This window comes from Lipotes vexillifer, unplaced genomic scaffold, assembly GCF_000442215.2.
Source record: "Lipotes vexillifer unplaced genomic scaffold, Lipotes_vexillifer_v1.1 scaffold491, whole genome shotgun sequence".
Classification (NCBI taxonomy): domain Eukaryota; kingdom Metazoa; phylum Chordata; class Mammalia; order Artiodactyla; family Lipotidae; genus Lipotes; species Lipotes vexillifer.
In genome coordinates this window covers 99,826-122,020 of record NW_006770548.1, presented here as the reverse complement: position 1 = coordinate 122,020, position 22,195 = coordinate 99,826, and the positions used below count along the sequence as shown (strand labels likewise).

Sequence of the window (22,195 nt, the reverse complement as noted above, 5' to 3'; positions counted from 1 at the left end):
AAAAAAAAAAAAAAAAAAAAAAAGAGTAGCCTTTGGAGGAATTCCCTGGCGGTCCAGTGGTTAGCTCTCACTGCCAAGGGCCTGAGTTCCTGGTCAGGGAACTAAGATCCCACATGCTGCCAAAAACAAAATAAAAAAGTAGCCTTTGGTTCTCTTAAAGTAATCCTCAAGGAGTCTGAGCAGTGTATTGGGAGTTAAAGCTACATACATCTTTTCTTCCTCACAAAGGCATACTTTAGGCTTTTAATCCTGCAATTCTAGATTCCTCTTCTTATTCTGTATTTAAAGACTAGTTATTTTTATTTATTTATTTTTTTGCGGTATGCGGGCCTCTCACTGCTGTGGCATCTCCCATCGCGGAGCACAGGCTTCGGACGCGCAGGCTCAGTGGCCTTGGCTTACGGGCCCAGCCGCTCCGCGGCATGTGGGATCTTCCCAGACCGGGGCACGAACCCGTGTCCCATGCATCGGCAGGCGGACTCTCAACCACTGTTCCACCAGGGAAGCCTGAGACTAGTTATTTTTAGTACATTTTTTGCAAATGAACAAATATTTCATAATGATATGGATTGAATATTATGGAGACCTAATAAATCATAATTTTTACCTGCAGTGTATAGCACAGTTGTGCAGCAAGTTTGAGTCAAATGAATTGAGAAACTTTATTGACACAAAGGAATCATGGACTATAGATGTTTTCTCTTCATTGCTTAAATTGTAATCTCCCAAAATAGAATTTTCAGAGAAGGGATAATATGTTAGAATGTGTATTTTGAATTAGTAACATATGCGACTAAAGAATAATGTCAAGTATACTACACAGCCAGTCCTCTCCATGAATGGAGTAGAATCTGCAAATCAAGAAGTATGAATCAGTTGATTTGGTTTTACACAATACAGACTTAGTTTTCTTATAAATAATAGAAATAAGTGGTCTAAGTAATCCATGTCTAATGTCTAAGTAGTCCATGACTCCTTGGTAGATAGCAAGAAATCTTTGAAATAAGCCAGCCTTTCTGTTGGGAGTTTTGGTTCCTTATGTGTTTTATTCTTGTTACTCAGGGACTTACTTTGGTGGTTTGCAGAAAACAGTCGGCAGAACTTAGAAGGGAGTCCTGATGAGCTCTATATTCAACCTTTAGGAATGAGTAAATAATTTCTGAATTTTTTTCTTTAGAGTAAAGGTGCTAGTGCTGGAAGAGAATGGACTGAACAGGAGACACTTCTACTGCTGGAGGTAAGCAGATTAGTGATGGAGCCCCTTTATTCATATGAGATGGGTGCTAACTTTCTGTGACTAGCATTTTAAATATGCCTTTGGAATTTATCCTGAAAATTTTCAATCCATGTTATGAGTTTTAATAGAATTTTCTTCGGTTGTTGCAGTTTAAATATCACACTGGAGGTGATGTGCTAGCTGTCAGTAGGGAAGATCAAGCCTGGATATGTGTTATTTTGGCTCAGGTTGGGTTCTTTTTGTTTTAAATCTGTTGCCAACAATTAAATATTGCAGATTTTCCAAAGTAATCTAGACATCTAACTCTTCCTCCAAAATTAGAAGATCTGGCAACTCTGGGCCCTTATTCTCAGATAGCAATAATTAGCTGGCTGGCCTTGGGTAGCAGATGTTCCTTTGAAGTGGGGCATTTCTTCATAGTCCAAATTTTCTTAACTTAGCCCTCCTCAGTCATTGTAGATTAGTTCCCTAGCGCTTGTATGCATTTGAGTGTACAACCTCCGTATTTTCCAAAAGGATTTCTGAGAAGTGGATGAAGATACCTGCCATTGAAAAACTTATCTTGATTATGAAAGCAGAAGACTGTGATAAGCCCGTGATTATGCATCGTGTCTCTGTCAGTCAGCATATTGAATGCTTTTAAAATTTCATTATGTCTTTAGAGATTCTTGCAAATTCTTACAGAACTAGATCTCAGAATTATTTCTACTCTGAAGGGTAGGAAAAAGAGAGTATTTGGTTTCATATTTATCAACCAGTTCCGAAGAAGGACCATTTGTCTTTAGTTGTAGAACAACAATTGTTGGGGTAAAATGGAGACTTCATGACACTACTTAGTATTTGTGGATAGTATGTGTGGGAGCTGAATTAGGACCAAATGAGGAAGTTTGTTGTTAAATATGTTAGGAATGCTTTTGCCTACATGGAACAGAAAATCTGACGAGCAATACATTAAACCAAAAGAACTTTGGTTTTTTGTTCAACTAGATTTCTTCAGATTGGCAATTCCAAGATTCTTTCCACTGTTCAATTATATGATCAGGTCCCTAGTTTTTCTGTTGTTTTGTTCTGCCTTCCTTAGCTGTCCACATTCTGTCTCTTTGTGTTCTGGTCACAGGAAGGCTGGTAGTTCCAGACTTCTCATCCCTATTTAAAACAGAAAGAGAATTGGAAAAGGTACCTGGGGACTTCTCTTCCTGGGCTCTTGTGAGGAAAAGCTTTCCCAGAAGCCCCTCATCAGTGTTTCCTTTCTATCTCACTGATCAAATGGGTCTCATAATCACCTAGTACTGCGTGTGATCCTGGGAAAACAAATACATGGCTTTCTCATTTCAGTAGTGGGGTCAACCTGGAAGAAGTTGATGATTGCTCCTGGTAATTACTGGCAGCATCTATACCAATTATAGCTGTAACATTAGAGCAGTGAATTTATGGAGGAAGAGAGCTCCCTTTCACTGGAGTACTGCATCTGATCAAAACTTGTATATTGTATAAAATATGCAATTCAGAAATCAAGTATCAAAAGATTAGGCTAGGTCAGCAGTTCTCAAACTTTCTGGGCTCAAGAAGCACTTGTACTCTCAAAATTTTTATTGAGGACTCCAGAGAGTTTTAATTTATGTGACTTTATCAGTATATATATTTTTTTAGTCAGTATTTTTTTAATTAAAAATTAAAACTGAGAAAAATATGTAATTCACTTAATATAACAATGAACCCCTTTTGAGTTAACATAATTAACATTTTTATGAAAAATATCTTTTGAAAAAAGATATTAGTGAGAAGTGTAGCATTTATATATTTTAGCAAATCTATAATGTTTGGCTTACTAGAATACAGCTGGATTTTCATATTTGCTTTTCTACCAGGTATGTTGTTTTAGTTTAAGTATATTAGGAAAGTCTGGTGTCACCTGGATATGTAGTTGGAAGCAGGAGAAGTATCTTAATGGCCTTTTCAGGTAATTATGAATATTCTTCTTTGATACAGACATGTCCCTCTTTTTTTTTTTTTAAACAAATTGAAGGTTTGTGGAAACCCTACATTAAGCAAGTCGGTTGGTGCCATTTTTCCAACAGTATTTGCTCACCTTGTGTCTCTGTGTCACATTTTGGTAATCCTCACAATATTTCAAACTTCCTTATTGTTATTATATTTGTTACAGTGATCTGTGATCAGTGGTCTTGAATGTTACTCTTGCAAAAAGATTACACACTGAAGGCTCAGGTGATGGTTAGCATTTTTTAGCAACAAAGTATTTTAAAATTAAGGTACAGTGTTCTTTTTTTTTTTTCTTTTGCGGTACGCGGGCCTCTCACTGTTGTGGCCTCTCCTGTTGCGGAGTACAGGCTCCGGACGCGCAGGCTCAGCGGCCATGGCTCACGGGCCCAGCCACTCTGCGGCATGTGGCATCCTCCCGGACCGGGGCACGAACCCGTGTCCCTTGCATCGGCAGGCGTACTCTCAACCACTGTGCCACCAGGGAAGCCCCCAGTGTTCTTTTTAAGACATATAATACTATTGCACACTTAGTAGACAACAGTATAGTGTAAACATAACTTTTATATGTGCTGGAAAACCAAAATATCCATGTGACTTGCTTTATTGCAGTATTCGCTTTATCTCAGTGGTCCAGAACTGAACCCGCAGTATCCCTGAGGTATGCTTGTGTTACATTAAAACTTGACCACTGATAGTTTCTTAAAGCTTAGTTGCAGCATGGAATCCATTGGTCTCTCTTGCCCTAGTAATGGATCTTTTATCCATGTATGATTGCATAATGTCTTTCATTGATAAATTGGAAAATATTGGTTTACTGAATTATGCAGATCTTCCAAATGTTGATGCAGTTCATGATACAATATGAAAAAATCTAATTTGATAATACTGTGACCAATCTCATTAGAAAAGTCTTTTAAAAAGTAGAACAAGCAGGACTTCCCTAGTGGCGCAGTGGTTAAGAATCTGCCTGCCAATGCAGGGGACATGGGTTCGAGCCCTGGTCTGGGAAGATCCCACAATGCCGCGGAGCAACTAAGTCCGTGCACCACAACTACTGAGCCTGCGCTCTAGAGCCCGCAAGGCACAACTACTGAAGCCTGCGTGCCTAGAGCCTGTGCTCCACAAGAGAAGCCACCGCAATGAGAAGCTGCGCACCGCAACGAAGAGTAGCCCCCGCTCGCCACAACCAGAGAAAAGCCCGCGTGCAGCAATGAAGACCCAACGCAGCCATAAATTAAAAAAATTTTAAAAAAAAAAGAACGAGCTTTCATGGCGGATAAGTATTTTTCACAATTGTAATTTTCACTTAATCATTGGCAACAAACACCATCAGTTGTTCTCCTTGGAGTGACTTTTTTTTTTTTTTTGAGTCTTTATGGAATTCGTTACAACACTACTTTTGTTTTTTGTTTTGGTTTTTTGGCCGCGAGGCATGTGGGATCTTAGCTCCCCGACCAGGGATCAAACCCATGCCCCCTGAATTGGAAGGCAAAGTCTTAACAAATGGACTGCCACGGAAGTCCCTGGAGTGACATTTTTGAGAATCATTGTTTATTTTTGAGAAAATGTCTGCCAGATATCTGTGTCTGTAAAACCATGGTGTGTTAGCAATTCGTTCTAGTGATGATGTTCAGTGAAAAGAGTGGCTACTTGAACTTGAAACTCAATCACAAGTGCTTTTCTTTTAGACAGCCATCATGCTTTGAAAGTTGATATTTAGCCCTCTTGTGTATCTTCCATTTCATAACACTGAAGATTAAAAACACATGGGCTAAGATATTTAGATTCAATAAAATTAATAATTTTTACTGTTTCATCAAGGAAACGTTTAAGTAAAGTTGGCTGATTTTGCTTCTGCAAGTGTGCGGCACTGAAGAATAAAATGACAGTATGGTGCCACTGCCTTGATTCATACTAAGGGGTCATACTAATTGCTTTTGCACCATTGAGCAAATGTCAACGTAATGAACAGACAGTAACGTCCTAGTATTATTCTGAAAATGATTTTGATCTTTCAGTTCCTGTGAAAGGGTCTGGTGCTCCATGAGTATCCAGACTACACATTAGGATACTTTGGGCCTGGTGATGGCTCACGTTTCTGCATTGCTTTAATTTGATTTTGAGTTGTTCCAACAGTTGTGGTTCATTAAGAAGTTTTAGTGGTGTATTAACTCTTTCCTTTTCTTTTTTACACCCCTCTTCTACTTTTCCTTATTCTCTTAGTCTCTCTCTCTCTCTGTGTCTCTCTGGATCAAAATTCAAAAATATTTGTTCTTTTTGAGTTTTGTTTTTGTTTTTGTTTTTTTTTGCTGTATGCGGGCCTCTCACTGTTGTGGCCTCTCCCGTTGTGGAGCACAGGCTCTGGACACGCAGGCCCAGCGGCCATGGCTCACGGGCCCAGACGCTCCGCGGCATGTGGGATCTTCCCGGACTGGGGCACAAACCCGCGTCCCCTGCATCGGCAGGCGGACTCTCAACCACTGTGCCACCAGGAAAGCCCTCTTTTTGAGTTTTTACCACTATTTTAATTTATTCTTATCTGTCCATTGAGTATCAGTGATATGCAAAGAGCTTCTTTTCTGAGCTCCTTTTTATTTATTTCAACGCTGTCTTCTCTAGCCATATGTGCTATGGATGTTGATTTTAAAGTTCTCAGTATTTGTGGGGGAATGTATGGGATATCCATTTGTATTGCTTGTTTAGAATCTATGGCTCTAGGGAGAAATTCAGTTGTGCAACACTACCTGAAACAACAGGCTCCTGTCAGTCAGCTCTTTTCCTTGCTGCACATTGATAGTCAAAATTTTCTCCTCTGCTACATTAAGATTCGTGGATAGTAAATACAGAGGTCAGAATGGCGAAGCTACTGTTTAACCTGAGCATATTCAAGAAAACCACAGTATCCCCACACAATAGTGCATTTTCTCTCCTGCAGGTGGAAACTGTGCAGTGGTTGATTTTTCTTTTAAACGTGCTGTTGAATCAACAGGTGTTGTCTGCGCTTACACAAAGAGAAATAAAAGCCTTCCCAACAGCATTGTTTACCATTAACACCTTCTGTTTTTATAGTTTATTGGTAATTAATAGCTTAAGAATATGAAGTCAGAAGAAAAATTTTTAATCGCTTTATAACCAAAAACATGGTCAATTTCTCCCTGATAAATCTGGAAGATTCATTAGGGTTTATTGTTTTCTGCCTACCCCTGCCCTCGCCAAAATCATACCGTTTTATCAGACAAGTATATCACACAGGCAGCTTCCCAAATATTTAGGATTATTCTTGAGACCACCATTTTTTTTATTTTTAACCTATCCCATGCTTCGCTTTTTTTTTTAACTTCTTTTTTGGAGTATAATTGCTTTACAATGGTGTGTTAGTTTCTGCTTTATAACAAAGTGAATCAGTTATACATATACATATGTCCCCATATCTCTTCCCTCTTGTGTCTCCCTCCCTCCCACCCTCCCTATCCCACCCCTCTCGGTGGTCACAAAGCACCGAGCTGATCTCCCTGTGCTATGCGGCTGCTTCCCACTAGCTATCGGTTTTACATTTGGTAGTATATGTATGTCCATGCCACTCTCTCACTTTGTCGCCGCTTACCCTTCCCCCTCCCCGTATCCTCAAGTCCATTCTCTAGTAGGTCTGTGTCTTTATTCCCATCTTGCCCCTAGGTTCTTCATGACCTTTTTTTTTTTTTTTAGATTCCATATATATGTGTTAGCATACGGGATTTGTTTTTCTCTTTCTGACTTACTTCACTCTGTATGACAGACTCTAGGTCCATCCACCTCACTACACATAACTCAATTTTGTTTCTTTTTATGGCTGAGTAATATTCCATTGTATGGAATATTCCATTGTATATATGTGCCACATCTTTATTTTTATGGCTTAGTAATATTCCATTGTATATATGTGCCACATCTTTATCCTTTCATCTGTTGATGGACACTTAGGTTGCTTCCATGTCCTGGCTATTGTAAATAGAGCTGCAGTGAACATTTTAGTACATGACTCTTTTTGAATTATGGTTTTCTCAGGGTATATGCCCAGTAGTGGGATTGCTGGATCGTATGGTAGTTCTGTTTTTAGTTTTTTAAGGAACCTCCATACTGTTCTCCATAGTGGCTGTATCAATTTACATTCCCACCAGCTGTACAACAATTGATTTTTATTTAAAAATACTTCATTTGATATGGTTTCTTATCAAAGCACAGTTATTGTATGGAATGCTGCAGGTTATTGTTTTTGGTTGTGTTCAGTTTATTGTGTTCCTACAAATATTGGGGGCATAATTTCAATTTTGCAAATAACTAAAGTGGAATCTATTCATTGGACAAATGAATGCAGTTTGAAAAAGATCTTTAATTGGTAGACATGCATAAGATCAAGAAGATAGAGTCATGTTTGAGTAAGATTTCATTTGTAAAATGTGTGAGGAATTTCAGGTGTTTCACCTGAAAATGCATCATCGGTATAAGAAGCCACAAAATGCATCATCAGTATAAGAAGTCCTTACAGCAGTTTGAAATGGCATTGGTAGAATCAGGGTGCCAGAAAGAAGAAATAGCACCATTCTATTCCGTAGTGACTAAGGGGATTTTTTTTTTTTTAACATCTTTATTGGGGTATAATTGCTTTACAATGGTATGTTAGGTTCTGCTTTATAACAGAGTGAATCAGTTATACATATACATATGTTCCCATATCTCTTCCGGATTGCGTCTCCCTCCCTCCCACCCTCCCTATCCCACCCCTCCAGGCAGCCACAAAGAACCGAGCCCGAGCCGGTATCCTAAGGGGATTTTTAAAAAGAGGCTTTCATGATTTCTTTTAAGTCCACAACTGATTACAGTATTCTTCCTGGTCATTTATCATTGTCCCTGGCTTTGAAATTGAGAAAACTTGAATCTGTGAGCTTGTTGGTTCTACCTGACTAACTTGTCTTTCTCATGCCTGCTTTGCTTTTTCATGCTTTGTATTAAATAATTAATGGCCATAAAATCTTGCACCTACAAAGAAAATGAATGATAGATATTAATATTTGTTTATCCGTAGATGGGTTTCTCATTTTATACTGGCCAGATTATAGAAACAATAGCATTAGAAGGTATTCAGTAAGCAACCTCAAAGATTTTTCTCACAGTGTGCATGCACTTGACCTACTTTGCCTTGATATGCAACCCAAGAAATATTTTTTCCTGTGTAATTTTATTTATTTTTTATTGAAATACAGCTGGTTTACAATATTGTGTTAGTTTCAGGTATACAGCCAAGTGATTCAGTTACATATATAATTTTTCAGATTATTTTTATTATAAGACATTAAATATAGTTCCCTGTTCTATACAGTAAATCTTTGTTGCTTATCTTCCTGTGTAATTTTGAATTACACTTTAGATGAGTATGTCTTCCAGTAAAAAAAAAAAATTGTCTTGAGGAAAACCTTTTTTTTAAAATACAGGGGGGTTTTGTTTGGTTGGTTGGTTGGTTTTTTGGCTGCGCCGCTTGGCTTGCAGGATCTTAGTTCCCTGGTCAGGGATTGCACCTGGGTCCCTGGCAGTGGAAGTGAAGAGTCCTAACCACTGGACCGCCAGGGAATTCCCCAGGTTGTTTTTTGATGCTTGGAGCCATGCAAAAGTCAGATTCCTTTCCTGTTTTAGTCCAGTTACCTGTGGTTAAATTGAGCACATTTTATTGGGTACTATGTTTCAGGCACTGTGGCAGATGCTGTAGCTTGAGATGGCTAGGCCATAGTCTCTACAGTTAAGGAATTCATAGTCTGTGACAGAAACCGATTAAAACACAATTAGAGATATGACTGGAGCATGAGAGGTACAGAGGAATGGCTGTGCATCTGGGCTGGGTGGATGAGATATAATGGACAGCTTCCTGGAGTGGGGTGCTGGTGTTGGTTCTAGTACATGATATTTCCAGTGCAGAACAAACTGTACATAGGCACAGTACTTAGGAACAGTGTTGTGAGATCTGGGTATTTCTGGAGCATTAAAGAGTACAGAGGTGAGGTGGAAGAAGTAGCTGAGCCCTGGTCACGTTTGGCCTTAATTCCATAAGATAATGATGAACACTGAAATAGTTTCAGGCAGGAGAGAGACGGTGTCCTGTGTCAAACATACTTCACTCTAGCAACAGGAAGAAGGATGAATTTAAGGGTAGAGAGACAGGCAATCCTAAGAATCCAAGTAAGCAGTGGTGAAGACCCCAGTGATGACAGGAGGAATGAAAGTGTTTTGTAGTGTAAAATGTCTCCTAATAACTTTTCTCTGTATGTCACCCTTCTCCTTCCTGGCCAGTTGGTCACCATGTTGTTCTGAAAACATCTCTTCAGTCTGCCCCTCTTATGTAATGCCAGTGCCCAGCTCAGAACTTGACTGTTGCTCAGCCTTGTGCTCTGGCTTGAATTTTGCATGACAGTTCCTTAGCGTTATTCTGGAAAAAAAAACCTTCCTGAACTTTCTTTTTTTCTCTGGCTGAAGGAAAATGAATAAAGAAAGAAACTTTTAAAAATAATTTTGTTTGAAAAGGTTACGCTAGAACATGTCAAGAAAATCTCTACCCATAATCAGAAACTTACGACAGTCTCAGTTGTATGTTTCTGGCCCCAGGGACCCTAATGAGATAGATTGATTTTTGTTTTTTTGTTACAATCTGCGTCTTTTTTCTAAAGTAATTCCTTTTAGAACTACCCAAAGCCACAGACTGTCCCGAGGATACCCAGAATTAGCCTTGTTTTTCAAGGGATTTAATGAGTAAGGTGATTTGTTAGCTTGGGTTTTTGAGTTAGTCCTGTACCACTCCAGTGAGAAAGAAAGCCTGGAGCAGCAGTTGGAGTCCAGATTTAAGAATTCACTGAGGTGGGACTTCCCTGGCAGTCCAGTTGTTAAGACTCCATACTTCCAATGCAGGGGATGTGGGTTCGATCCCTGTTCAAGGAACCAAGATCCCACATGCCTCATGGCATGGCCAAAAAATAAAATTAAAGTAAAAAATTAAAAATAATTCACTGAGGCAATAAACACGGAGAGAACCATCATCATAGTGAACTCATCTTAACACAGTATTAGCAAATCAGGCTCTACAGTAGGGTTTTTAGCCACGCTACTATTAACATTTTGGACCAGATAGCTTTTTTGTTGTGGGGTCTCTTATGTGCAGTGTAGAATTTTTAACAGCATCCACGGCCTCTACCCACTAGATGCCAGTAGCACCTCTCCAATTGTGTCAACCCTGAATGTCTCCAGTCACTGCCAGTTGTCCCTAAGGAGACACAATTGCCCCTGGTGGAGAGTCATGGCTGTAGATAGAACCATGTGAGAGTAGTAACTTTGGTAGCTACAGTAGCTCCCCAAGAGATTCTTTTACCCAATTCATTCCTTGACTTTCTCAGCACCACCTATTTGTGGCTTCCTTCATACTGTTCTATCTCCCTCCCCCTTGGAGACTGCTTTTCTTGTTTTTGTTGGAGTTTTTCAGCATTTTCTCTGAAAAGTTAAAAAATTTTAAGCTAGAAATGTGTGTACTCTATGAATTTTAGCATGTTTCGTAATTTTTAACAAAAAAGTTTGAATGGGATTGTGTTGAATCTGTAGTTCAATTTGGAGAGAATTGACATCTTAACAATATTGAGACTTCTAATGAATGAACACAGCATATCTCTTCATTTATTTAGGTCTTTGATTTCTCAGCATGTTTTATTTTTTCCAGCATATTGGTCTTACACATTCTTCATTATATTTTTTCCTAAGTATTTCATTTTTGTGCTATTTTAAATACTTTTTTCCAATTAAAAAATTTTCATTGCTAGTATATATGGAAATATAATTGAGTTTTTCTATTATCCTTTTAACTGATGACCTTGCTAAACTTTTTAGTTTAATACCTTTTTGTAGATTCTGTAGGATTTCCTATATAAACAATCATGTGCGTATTAATAAAAACCAGTTGTTCTTCCTTTGTAATATGCATGCCTTTTATTTATTTTTCTTGACTGAGAGTTTAATATAATAATGAAAGCAATCATAGCTCCCTATTTTCTTATGAACAGTATAACCATTTTCGTTATTGTTTTAAAAGTCTGTCTAAAGAACAGTCACAGGCTTCTGATGTCATTAAATGCTTCCTTGTTACCTAATATTAAAGCTCCTGTTTTTTTCCATTGTAGGCTCTGGAGATGTATAAGGATGATTGGAACAAAGTGTCGGAACATGTTGGAAGTCGCACGCAGGATGAATGCATCCTCCACTTTTTGAGGCTTCCCATTGAGGACCCATATCTTGAGAATTCTGATGCTTCCCTGGGGCCCCTGGCCTACCAGCCTGTCCCCTTCAGTCAGTCAGGAAACCCAGTCATGAGCACTGTTGCTTTTTTGGCATCTGTGGTGGATCCTCGTGTGGCATCTGCTGCAGCCAGAGCGGCTTTGGGTATGAACTTTCTTAAGCCATATCACCAGAGTAACAATTTCAGATAATGGTTTAATACTTCCTTTCATGCTAATTTTATCTCAGATTTAAGTGTTATCGGCTGTTCTATTCATTTCAGTTATGTAAATAACAAAAAAAAAAATCAGATATTACCCCTTGAAGATACCATGTTGTATCTGAAGTATTATAACATTTTAAACTAAAACACTTATTAAGAATTCAGGGGTTCTCCTGGTGGTGCAGTGATTGAGAATCTGCCTGCTAATGCAGGGGACACAGGTTCAAGCCCTGGTCTGGGAGGATCCCACATGCCATGGAGCAACTAGGCCCGTGAGCCACAACTACTGAGCCTGCGTGTCTGGAGCCTGTGCTCTGCAACAAGAGAGGCCGTGATAGTGAGAGGCCCGCGCATTGTGATGAAGAGTGGCACCCGCTTGCCGCAACTAGAGAAAGCCCTCGCACAGAAACGAAGACCCAACACAGCAAAAATAAATAAATTAATTAATAAACTCCTACACCCAACATCTTCTAAAAAAAGAAAAAAAGAATTTAGAGGGACAAAACAGGTTTTTAATGGTATGTTTTGTGATTCATTCAGAATTTTATATAATTGGCAAAAAGGAGTCATTTAACATTCTTGGATTACAATAATTCTTATTAGAATTTTCTCATACCATAGAACTGTTTCTTGATTTTCTGGTTGTTTTATCCTTATTGTTGCCTTGATTAAAATCTAGCCAGCAGAGTTAGATGAAATTTGGGCAGCAATTTTTAAATTATTTTTAAAATATTTATTTAGTTTTGGCCCCACCTTGTGGCATGCGGGATCTTAGTTCCTCGACCAGGGATCGAACCAAGGCCCCCTGCAGTGGAAGCGTGGAGTCTTAACCACTGGACCACCAGGGAAGTCCCTGGATAGCAGTTTTGATTGTTACTAATAGAAATTTAAAGATCTCCTGTTTATATAGTAAGACACTGTGACATGTAAGGTAAAACATAGAGTCATAGAATTTCATTACTGTACATGTTTATCTCCTTTGGTCCCTCTTGATTTGCTGGGGTAGATCAGATCGAGTCTCCAGAAAGGTCACTAGGTTACACACGATACACTAATGTGTCAGATTACCTAGTTTACCAGTAGATCAGATCGAGTCTCCAGAAAGGTCACTAGGTTACACACGATACACTAATGTGTCAGATTACCTAGTTTACATTGAAGCAAATATTTATGCAAAACCAGATCACTGTTCCATTTTTATTCTTAAACAGAAGAGTTTTCTCGAGTCCGGGAGGAGGTACCACTGGAATTGGTGGAAGCTCACGTCAAAAAAGTACAAGAAGCAGCACGAGCCTCTGGGAAAGTGGATCCCTCCTATGGTTTGGAGAGCAGCTGCATTGCAGGCACAGGGCCAGATGAGCCAGAGAAGCTTGGTGAGTCACTGCTGCCCCCAAGGACAGGGATAATAGGTGTTGTATTTTCCTATCAGCTTGCTAGAATAATTGGGTCTGCTTGCACTTAAGAGTGAGTACAATGATCAAAAGAAACTTGCATCATAAAAAATTAATGCATGATTTTTTTATCTCTTCCTTTTGTGATAGAATTTTTAAAATTGTCTCATAACCGTTTTTGTTTCTGTTTTATTTTTGGCTGTGTTGGGTCTTCGTTGCTGCGTGCAGGCTTTTCTCTCGTTGCAGCAAGTGGAGGCTTCTCTTCATTGTGGCATGCGGGCTTCTCATTGTGGTGGCTTCTCTTGTTGCGGAGCATGGGCTCTAGGTGCGTGGGCTTCAGTAGTTGCAGCACGCGGGCCCTAGAGCATGCAGGCCTCAGTAGTTGTGGTGCGTGGGCTCAGTAGTTGTGCCTTGCGGGCTCTAGAATGCAGGCTCAGTAGTTGTGGTGCACGGCCTTAGTTGCTCCACGGCATGTGACCTTTTCCTGGACTAGGGATTGAACCCATGTCCCCTGCATTGGCAGACAGATTCTTAACCACTGTGCCACCAGGGAAGTCCCCTCATAACCGTTAATAATATCACAGTTGTGAGGTATCTGGTGCCTGTTTTTAGATCTAGGTTTTGAGCATATAGACATAAGAATTCAGAAAGGACTTTTGTGGTTATTTTAATTTATATGTTGCTAAGTAGGTTTAAGTTTATTGTTGTTTTGGGTGATTTTTAAATTGAAATAAAATTCATATAAAATTCTTCATTTTAATCACTTAAATGTATATAATCCAGTGGCTTCTAGTAAATTCACAGTATTGTTCATTCATCACCACTATCTAATTCCAGAACATTTTTGTCACCCCAAAAGAAAAACCCCATACCAATTAAGCAGTCACTTCCCATTTTTTCTCTCCTTAGCTCTGTTGACCATTACTCTGCTTTCTGTCTCTATGGATTTGCCTATTCTGGATATTTCCTGTAAATGAAATCATACTATGTGTGGCCTTTTTTGTCTGACTTCTTTCAGGTAGCACAGTGTTTTCAAAGTTCATCCATGGTATAGTGTAATTCAGTACTATGCTGAATAATATACTTGGGTGGATATACCACATTTTACTAATCTATTAATCAGTTCATGGATATTTGTATTGTTTCCACTTTTTCATACTTTTGAATAATGCTGTTATGAACATTCATGTACAGGTTACTTGGTGATTTTCTGCTTCTTGGGTATGTAGGAGTGGAACTACTGGATCATGTGGTAATTCTTTATTTAACTTTTTGAGGAACTATCCAGCTGTTTTCACGGTGGTTTTACCATTTTGTTTCCACTAGGAATGTATGAAGGTTCCGATTTCTCCACATCCTTGCCAACACTTGTTTTCCCCTTCCCTTTTAAAAAAAAAAATACCCAGACTATGTGTGTGTGAAGTGGTATCTTATTGTGATTTTTATTTGCATTCAGTTTGGGGAGTATTGCCATCTCAACAGTGTTAAGTCTTTCAAGCAATGAACATCAGATGTCATTCCATTTATTTTAGGTCTTTAATTTCTTTAAGCAATGTTTTGAAGTTTTTAGTCTTGTATTTCCTTTGTTAAATCTTTTCCTTTGTATTTTATTCTTTTGAATGTTGTAAATGAAATTGTTTTTCTGATCTTAGGGAGAAAGCTTTTAGCATTTTATCATTAGTATGATGTTATATGTTCGATTTTCATAGATGCCTTTTATCAACTTTCGAAAGTTCCCTTCTGTTTCTATTTTGTTGAGTGTTTTTATCATGAAAGGATGTTGGATTTAATCAGCTGCTGGGGTTTTTTTGTTTGTTTTGTTTTGTTTGTTTTGTTTTTGCTGCACGCACGGTATGCGGGATCTTAGTTCCCTGACCAGGGATGGAACCCATGCCCCTTGCAGTGGAAGTGCAGAGTCTTAACCAGTGAACCACCAGGGAAGTTCTCATCAGCAGCCTTTAATGTATCAATTGAGATGATTGTGTGGTATTTTTACTTTATTCCATAAGTGAATATTTATGTGTTACATATTAATTGAGTCTCACCTGTTGAACCACATTTGCATTTCTGAGATAAATCCCACTTGATCAATGTGACTAATCCATTTAATATTCTATTAGATTAGGTTTGCTAGTATTATGTTAAAGATTTTTACATCTATAGTCATAAGAGATATTGGTTAGTACTTTTTATTTCTTGTGATATCTTTGTCTGGTTTTGGTATCAGGATAATACTAACTTCTAAGAATGCTTTAGAAATTGTTCTAACTTTTGGAAGAGTTAAAGAAGTATTGGTGTTTGTTCTTCTTTAAATGTTTGATAGAACTTGTATGTGAATCCTTCAAGTCCTATGCTCTTTTTTAATGTTTTTTTTTAATTGAAGTATAGTTGATTTACAATGTTGTGTTATTTTCTGCTGTACAGCAAAGTGATTCCATTATACATATATTATTTTTTTAATATTCTTTTCCATTATGGTGTATCATAGGATATTGAACGTAGTTCTCTGTGCTATACAGTAGGACCCTGTTTATCCATTCTGTATATAATAACTTACACCTGCTAACCTCAACCTCCCACTCCATCCCTCCCCCAATTCCCTCCCTCTTGGCAACCACAGGTGTGTTCCCTGTGTCCATGAATCTGTTGGTTTCATAGATAAAGTTCATTTGTTCATATTTTAGATTCCACATATAAGTGATATGGTATTTGTCTTTTTCTGACTTACTTCACTTAGTGTGATAATCTCTAGGTCTATCCATGTTGCTGCAAACGGCATTACTTTATTCTTTTTTTTACAGCTGAGTAGTATTTCATTGTATATATGCATCACATCTTCTTTATCCATTCAGCTGTCAGTGGACATTTAAGTTGTTTTCCTGTCTTGGCTATTGTAAATAGTGATGCAATGAACGTTGGGGTGCATGTGTCTTTTCGAATTACGGTTTTCTCTGGATATATGCCCAGGAGTGAGATTCCTGGATCATATGGTAATTCTGTTTTTAGTTTTCTGAGGAACCGCCATACTGTTTAGTGGCTGTATTTAAAATGTTTTTTGGCTACTGATAGAAAATCTGTTTACTTGCTATAAAAAGTCTATTCTTTTTCTTTTTTTTCTTTTTTTTGCCGTACGCGGGCCTATCACTGCTGTGGCCTCTCCCGTTGCCGAGCGCAGGCTCAGCGGCCATGGCTCACGGGCCTAGCCACTCCGCGGCATGTGGGATCCTCCCAGACTGGGGCACGAACCCATGTCCCCTGCATCGGCCGGCGGACTCTCAACCACTGCGCCACCAGGGAAGCCCTATTCTTTTTCTTCTTGAAACAGTTTTGGTAGTTTGTGTTTTTCTAGGAATTTGTAGATTATCAAATTTGTTCACCCCACACACACCAAAAAAATTATAAAACCCTAAGTAGAAACAACTCAGATATCCATCAACTGTATGGATAAGCAAAATGTGGTATACAATGGAATATTATTTGACCATAAAATGGAATGAAGTGTTAACATATGCCACGTCATGGAGGAACCTTGTAAACATTATGATAGAAGCCAGTAAAAAGAGACAATATAGTATGTAATTCCAATTATATCAAATGTCCTGAATAGGTAAATCTATAGAGACAGAAAGTATATTAATGATTGCTTAGGGTTGGGAGGAACAGGGGTAAAGGGGGATGATAGCTAAAGGGTATAGGTTTCTCTTTGAGGTGATGAAAATGTTCTGAAATTTACTGTGGTGATTGTTGTACATATCTGGAAAGATACTAAAATTCATTGAATTGTACTCATTTTGATGGGTTGATCATATGGTGTATGAATTATATTTTGGTAAAGTTGTTTTTTTAAAAGTTCATAATGTTCTTTTATATTCCTTTAAAAATTTTTTAATTATTTATTTATTTTTGGCTGTGTTGGGTTTTCGTTGCTGCACGTGGGCTTTCTCTAGTTGTGGTGAGTAGGGGCTACTTTTCGTTGCAGTGCACGGGCTTCTCATTGCGGTGGCTTCTCTTGTTACAGAGCACGGGCTCTAGGCATGCAGGCTTCAGTAGTTGTGGTGCGCAGGCTCAGTAGTTGTGGCTTGCAGGCTCTAGAGCGCAGGCTCAGTAGTTGTGGCGCACAGGCTTAGTTGCTCTGCGGCATGTGGGATCTTCCTGAACCAGGGCTCGAACCAGTGTCCCCTGCATTGGCGGGTGGATTCTTAATCACTGCGCTACCAGGGAAGGCCCTATATTCCTTTTTATTTCTGCGAGGTTGGTAGTGTTTCCATTTTCATTCCTGATAATAGTAATTTGGTCCAGTTTTTTTTCCTTCATCAGTCTAGAAAAAGGCTTGTCAATTTAATCTTTTCAGAGAACCAACTTTTGATCTCAGTGGTTCTCTGTATTGTTTTTCTATTCTCTTAATTTATCATCACTCTGATCTATATTATTTCCTTCCTTCTCTTGCTTTTGGTTAAGTTTGCTCTTCTTTTAATAGTGCCTTAAGTTGGAAGATTGGATATTGATTTGAGGTCTTTCGTCTTTATTAATGTAGATAACATAGACTTTCATAGCTCTATAAATATCCCTCTTTTTGCTGCATTCCTAAGTTTTCATGTTTTGTTTTTGTTTTCGTTCTTCTCAAAATATTTTGCAGTTTCCCTGGTGATTTCTTCTTTGACCCATTGGTTGTTTAAGAGTATGTTTTTTAAACCACTCAGTGGTCTTAAGCTATTCTTCCACAAACTCTTAAAATGGAAAGAGGTTGATAGAAAATAGTTTTTTAAAAAAATAAAATAGCATGTTGTTTACTTGTACCAATTTGTGAATTTTTTAGATTTCCTTCTGTTATTAATTTCTAGTTTTATTCCATTTTATTCACAGAAGATAATTTGTGTGATTTCTATTTTTTAAATTTTATTGAGGCTTGTTTTGTTGCTTAACATATTGTCTGTCCTGGTGAAAATATTCATCTTGTATTTTGCTATCATTGAATGGTGTCTTCTGTGTATGTTTGGTGTGGCTGGTTTATAGTGTTGTTCAAGTTGTCTGCTTCTTTATCTTTTTTCCAGTTGTTCCATCCTTTTTGAAATGTCTTGAAATCTCCGACTATTGTGGGTGGACTGTATTCCTTTCTTCAATTCTGTCTGGTTTTGCTTCATATATTTTGAGACTCTGTTGTTAGTTGCATGTATGTTTATAGTTGTTATATCTTTTTAATGGGTTGGCCCTTTCATCATTATATAATACCTTTTTCTCTTGTAACATTTTTTGTTTAAAAGTCTTTTATCTGATGTCAGCATACCACTCCAGCTGTCTTGGTTGCTGTGTTTTCATGGAAAAGCTCTGAGTTCATTACCTCTGAGTTTTCTCATCTGTAATAAGAGATGGTTAGATACTCTCTATAATGTGTCATTTAGCTATGCCAGTCTGTGATATTAGACAGATGATATTTTTGCTAGTAAGGACTTCTATCTGTTTTTGTTTAATTGATCTTGAAGAGGAGTAGAATTTTAATAAAGTAGCTTCATAAACAGTACTTGACTTCTCAAACGGGAAGTGTTCCTATATAAGAGGGTAATTTTCACACTAAAATACAGTAAAAATACTGTTTCATATACAATTATCAGTAGTGTATTTCTAACATTTCTTACGTTGTTCATTAATTTTTTTCATTCATCATGAAAAAATTTCTGAAGAATAATTCAAGCTAAAGATTTATTGCTGTCATCTTGCCTCATAGTTCTGACTTTGTATCAGTTGTATGAAATTTATACAACCTATGCTTCAGCTGCAGTGATTTTGTCTTTTTCATTTATTATAGGATAAAGATAATATGAAGTAAAAATTTAAATTGTCAGCCAGTATGCGCAGATGATACCATCTGAACTCTATTCTAGGTGGTTTGAGTAGGTACCAGTAAGGTCTCTTCTAGCCTAAAATCTTAGAGTTTCCATGAGTTTGCATAGGGCCTACCCCTGTTGTTTTCTCTACTTTCTTGAAAGAGTCAATCTAGCAGTTTCATTTTGCAGATAATGGAAACAGATTTTCAGGTTAATCAAAGTTCTCACTCTAGTCTTCCAGATAAGTTATTGACCTAACTGTTCTTGGTATTGGTTACTAATCCAGAATACCAAGGCTTTGAGTTATAAAGTAATTTACAGTATCCACAGTATTTCTTAGTTTGAAAACTCACTTAATTTCCTTTCTCTTAGATGGAGACTGAAATTAGCAAACCAAGCCACATCTCTGTTGCTCTTTGTTGATTCCGCACCATGAGGCAGTGCAGTGCCCAGATCGCGCCAGGAAAACCTGGGTCTATTGAATGCCTGGGAAAGGTCTTACTTTCCTCAACTTTTTTTGTGTGTTTTTGGTTCATTTGTTGGGTCTTTTGGTTCCCTGTGGTCATGGAATTGAAAAGAGTTGGCAAAGCCTTCTTATTTGATTCAAAGAAGTTTCTGTACTCTGCAAAATCCGGGACATGGTTTTACATGTAAATCTGTTTTTAAAATTTTGGTAGATGATACCATAAAGGATTAGTGGTTAAGAAACAGGTTGCGAAGTTGGCCATTTCTAGTTTAGTGGGATTTAAAAGAGGACCACAAAAAAAAAAAAATCTAGCAACTTTAGTCCTGTGGGGTTAGATTTTCCTGATTCATTAGTGAATGTATGATTTGTAAAGCTTGGATCAGACTGCTGCAGGAAGCACTGGAGACTACAAAGGATGATTCTTTGAATGGCATGAACAGTAAACTTCATTCGTAGGACCTGGAGGTGGCCTATCAGGTAACCTTTCTGAAGTGCAATGTATACTCACTAGTTGCAGCAATAGAATTTGGGTCCTTTTACCATTTAATAAGGGTTAAGGAAAATACCAGGCTAATATGAATGTTTCTAAATGAGTTGTAGACAGAATTCTATAACTAATGCTGGCCTATTACAGTTAAAGTGATTTATATTGGGCTGTGACTAATAGAATAAATTAGGAAGCAACAAATGGTGCTCCCTGTAGAACTGGCTCAGCAAAGTTGTAGTGGGGAGTCAATAGTATATCTCCTATCTTTCTGAACCACATTACAAGTTCAGAGTTCAAAGAAAGGAAGTATCAAATTTACATTTAAACTTACACTTTATATAACAAAATAGTGCCTTATTACATAGCACACAGATTTGAGATAGAATGATGTAGGTTTCCTTTTCAAGGTAATATTCTGCCTGGGTGGTAGATTAATCATACTTTTTATTGTGATACTTAATTTACAGTTACACTAGTAACTTTTATGTATTAATGATGGTAAAATGATAATATGGGAAAAAATAAATAAGTTTCCTTACGAAATACAAGACTGGATTTCCCTCATTAGCCTATCTAACTTTTTATTGTGGATTTGGGGGGAAGTATTTGGTGAAATAAAAGTTAAGATAGGTGAACACTAGGTCTGAAACATCTTATTTTTCATTTATTAGGAGACTTCTCATGGGAATTATTTAGTGAAGTAAGTGTTATCAAAAGGAGTTTCTTTTTTTTTTAATGAATTGTTTTCTAATGCTGGTGCTGCCTTTTTTTTTTTTTTTAATTTTTGGCTGCATTGGGTCTTCATTGCTGCGCATGGGCTTTCTCTAGTTGCGGCAAGCAGGGGCTACTCTTCATTGCAGTGCGCGGGCTTCTCATTGCAGTGGCTTCTCTTGTTGTGGAGCATGGGCTCTAGGTGCACGGGCTTCAGTAGTTGCAACATGTGGACTCAGTAGTTGTGGCTCACAGGCTCTAGAGTGCAGGCACTGTAGTTAATGGTGCTCAGCTTAGTTGCTCCACGGCATGTGGGATCTTCCCGGACCAGGGCTCGAACCCATTTCCCCTGCATTGGCAGGCAGATTCTTAACCACTGCACCACCAAGGAAGTCCCAGGAGTTTCTTTAGTTTAAGCGTCTTTTAACACTGTAATCATTGATTCATATCTACTGATTTCTCTAAGTTTGAATTGTTTTTTGTTTGACCAGAGACCATTCTAGGAATAGAAAAAATAATACTGCTATTTGAGACCTTTTTTATTTCACCTAAAAATATTATGAGATTTTATTTGCTTTCAGTTATAGGGGAAGGTGAGAGAAGTTAAGACCAAAGAAATGAAGAGAAGTTTTAAACATTGCTTAGAAGTCATCGGAAACCAACATTTCTTTCTCAATCCCCATGTTTGTCACACATTATATAGGGGTTTTCTGTTTCGTCATTTAAGGTTCTTTTCAGGACAACCCTTTGGAGAAAGTGGCATTGTTATTAAGTAGAAGCAAGGAAACTAAGGTGTTGGCTGGTTACATTGGCATGCTTGTTAAGAATGGGGAAAATTTGAACCTAAATGCCTCTGACTCCAAAGCTCAACCTCTCTTCCTTGTAGCATGCTGCCAGAAGTAAAATATGTAGGAATGTTTGTGTATTTTTCATTCATTGAACAAGGATCATTAAAGGTCTAATAGCTCCATTGTATGTGTTACGTTATATACTATGACAAATGCAATAGGAAAAGACCCGGCCCTCCTGAAAACCTAGGCTCTGCATAAAGACTGGACAGGCAAGAGTGACTGTGGATGTTTCATCTATACAAGATTAAGTGCTGAGAAACTCATAGCAAAATTCAGCGTATGAGCCCATACCACATAACCATTCTTAGACGGGATATCAGTTGTTTTTTGTTTTGGGTTTTTTTTTTTTGCAGTACGCGGGCCTCTCACTGTTGTGGCCTCTCCCGTTGTGGAGCACAGGCTCCGGACGCGCAGGCTCAGCGGCCATGGCTCATGGGCCTAGCCTCTCCACGGCATGTGGGATCTTCCCGGACCGGGGCACGAACCCATGGGGTATCAGTTTTAAGCTAAACTTTTTTTCCCCTTTTAACTCAGAGATAAATAAGACTGTAAATATGTTGTGTTATCATGGCATCTCATTGTGTTCTAGGTGCTAGGGTACTGGTAAACAAAGCCAACCAAAATTCCTGCCCTTGTGGACTTTATATTTTATAGGTGGAAGATGGACAGGCGTCTAATATGTAAAACTTAGAATGTATAAATTAAATGTAAATATGTAGAAAGAGT

The 22,195-nt window shown here is 38.1% G+C and overlaps 1 protein-coding gene across 1 annotated transcript in view; it reads left to right on the top strand.

Annotated features, from left to right (window-relative positions):
- The window catches only part of SMARCC1 (SWI/SNF related BAF chromatin remodeling complex subunit C1), a 183,885-nt gene that overhangs the window by 103,674 nt on the left and 58,016 nt on the right, over positions 1–22,195 (top strand). The window contains exons 19-21 of the mRNA XM_007446140.1: positions 1,178–1,237; positions 11,425–11,683; positions 12,953–13,114. Coding sequence (XP_007446202.1) covers positions 1,178–1,237; positions 11,425–11,683; positions 12,953–13,114 — 481 coding nt within the window. The remainder of the gene's footprint in view (positions 1–1,177; positions 1,238–11,424; positions 11,684–12,952; positions 13,115–22,195) is intronic.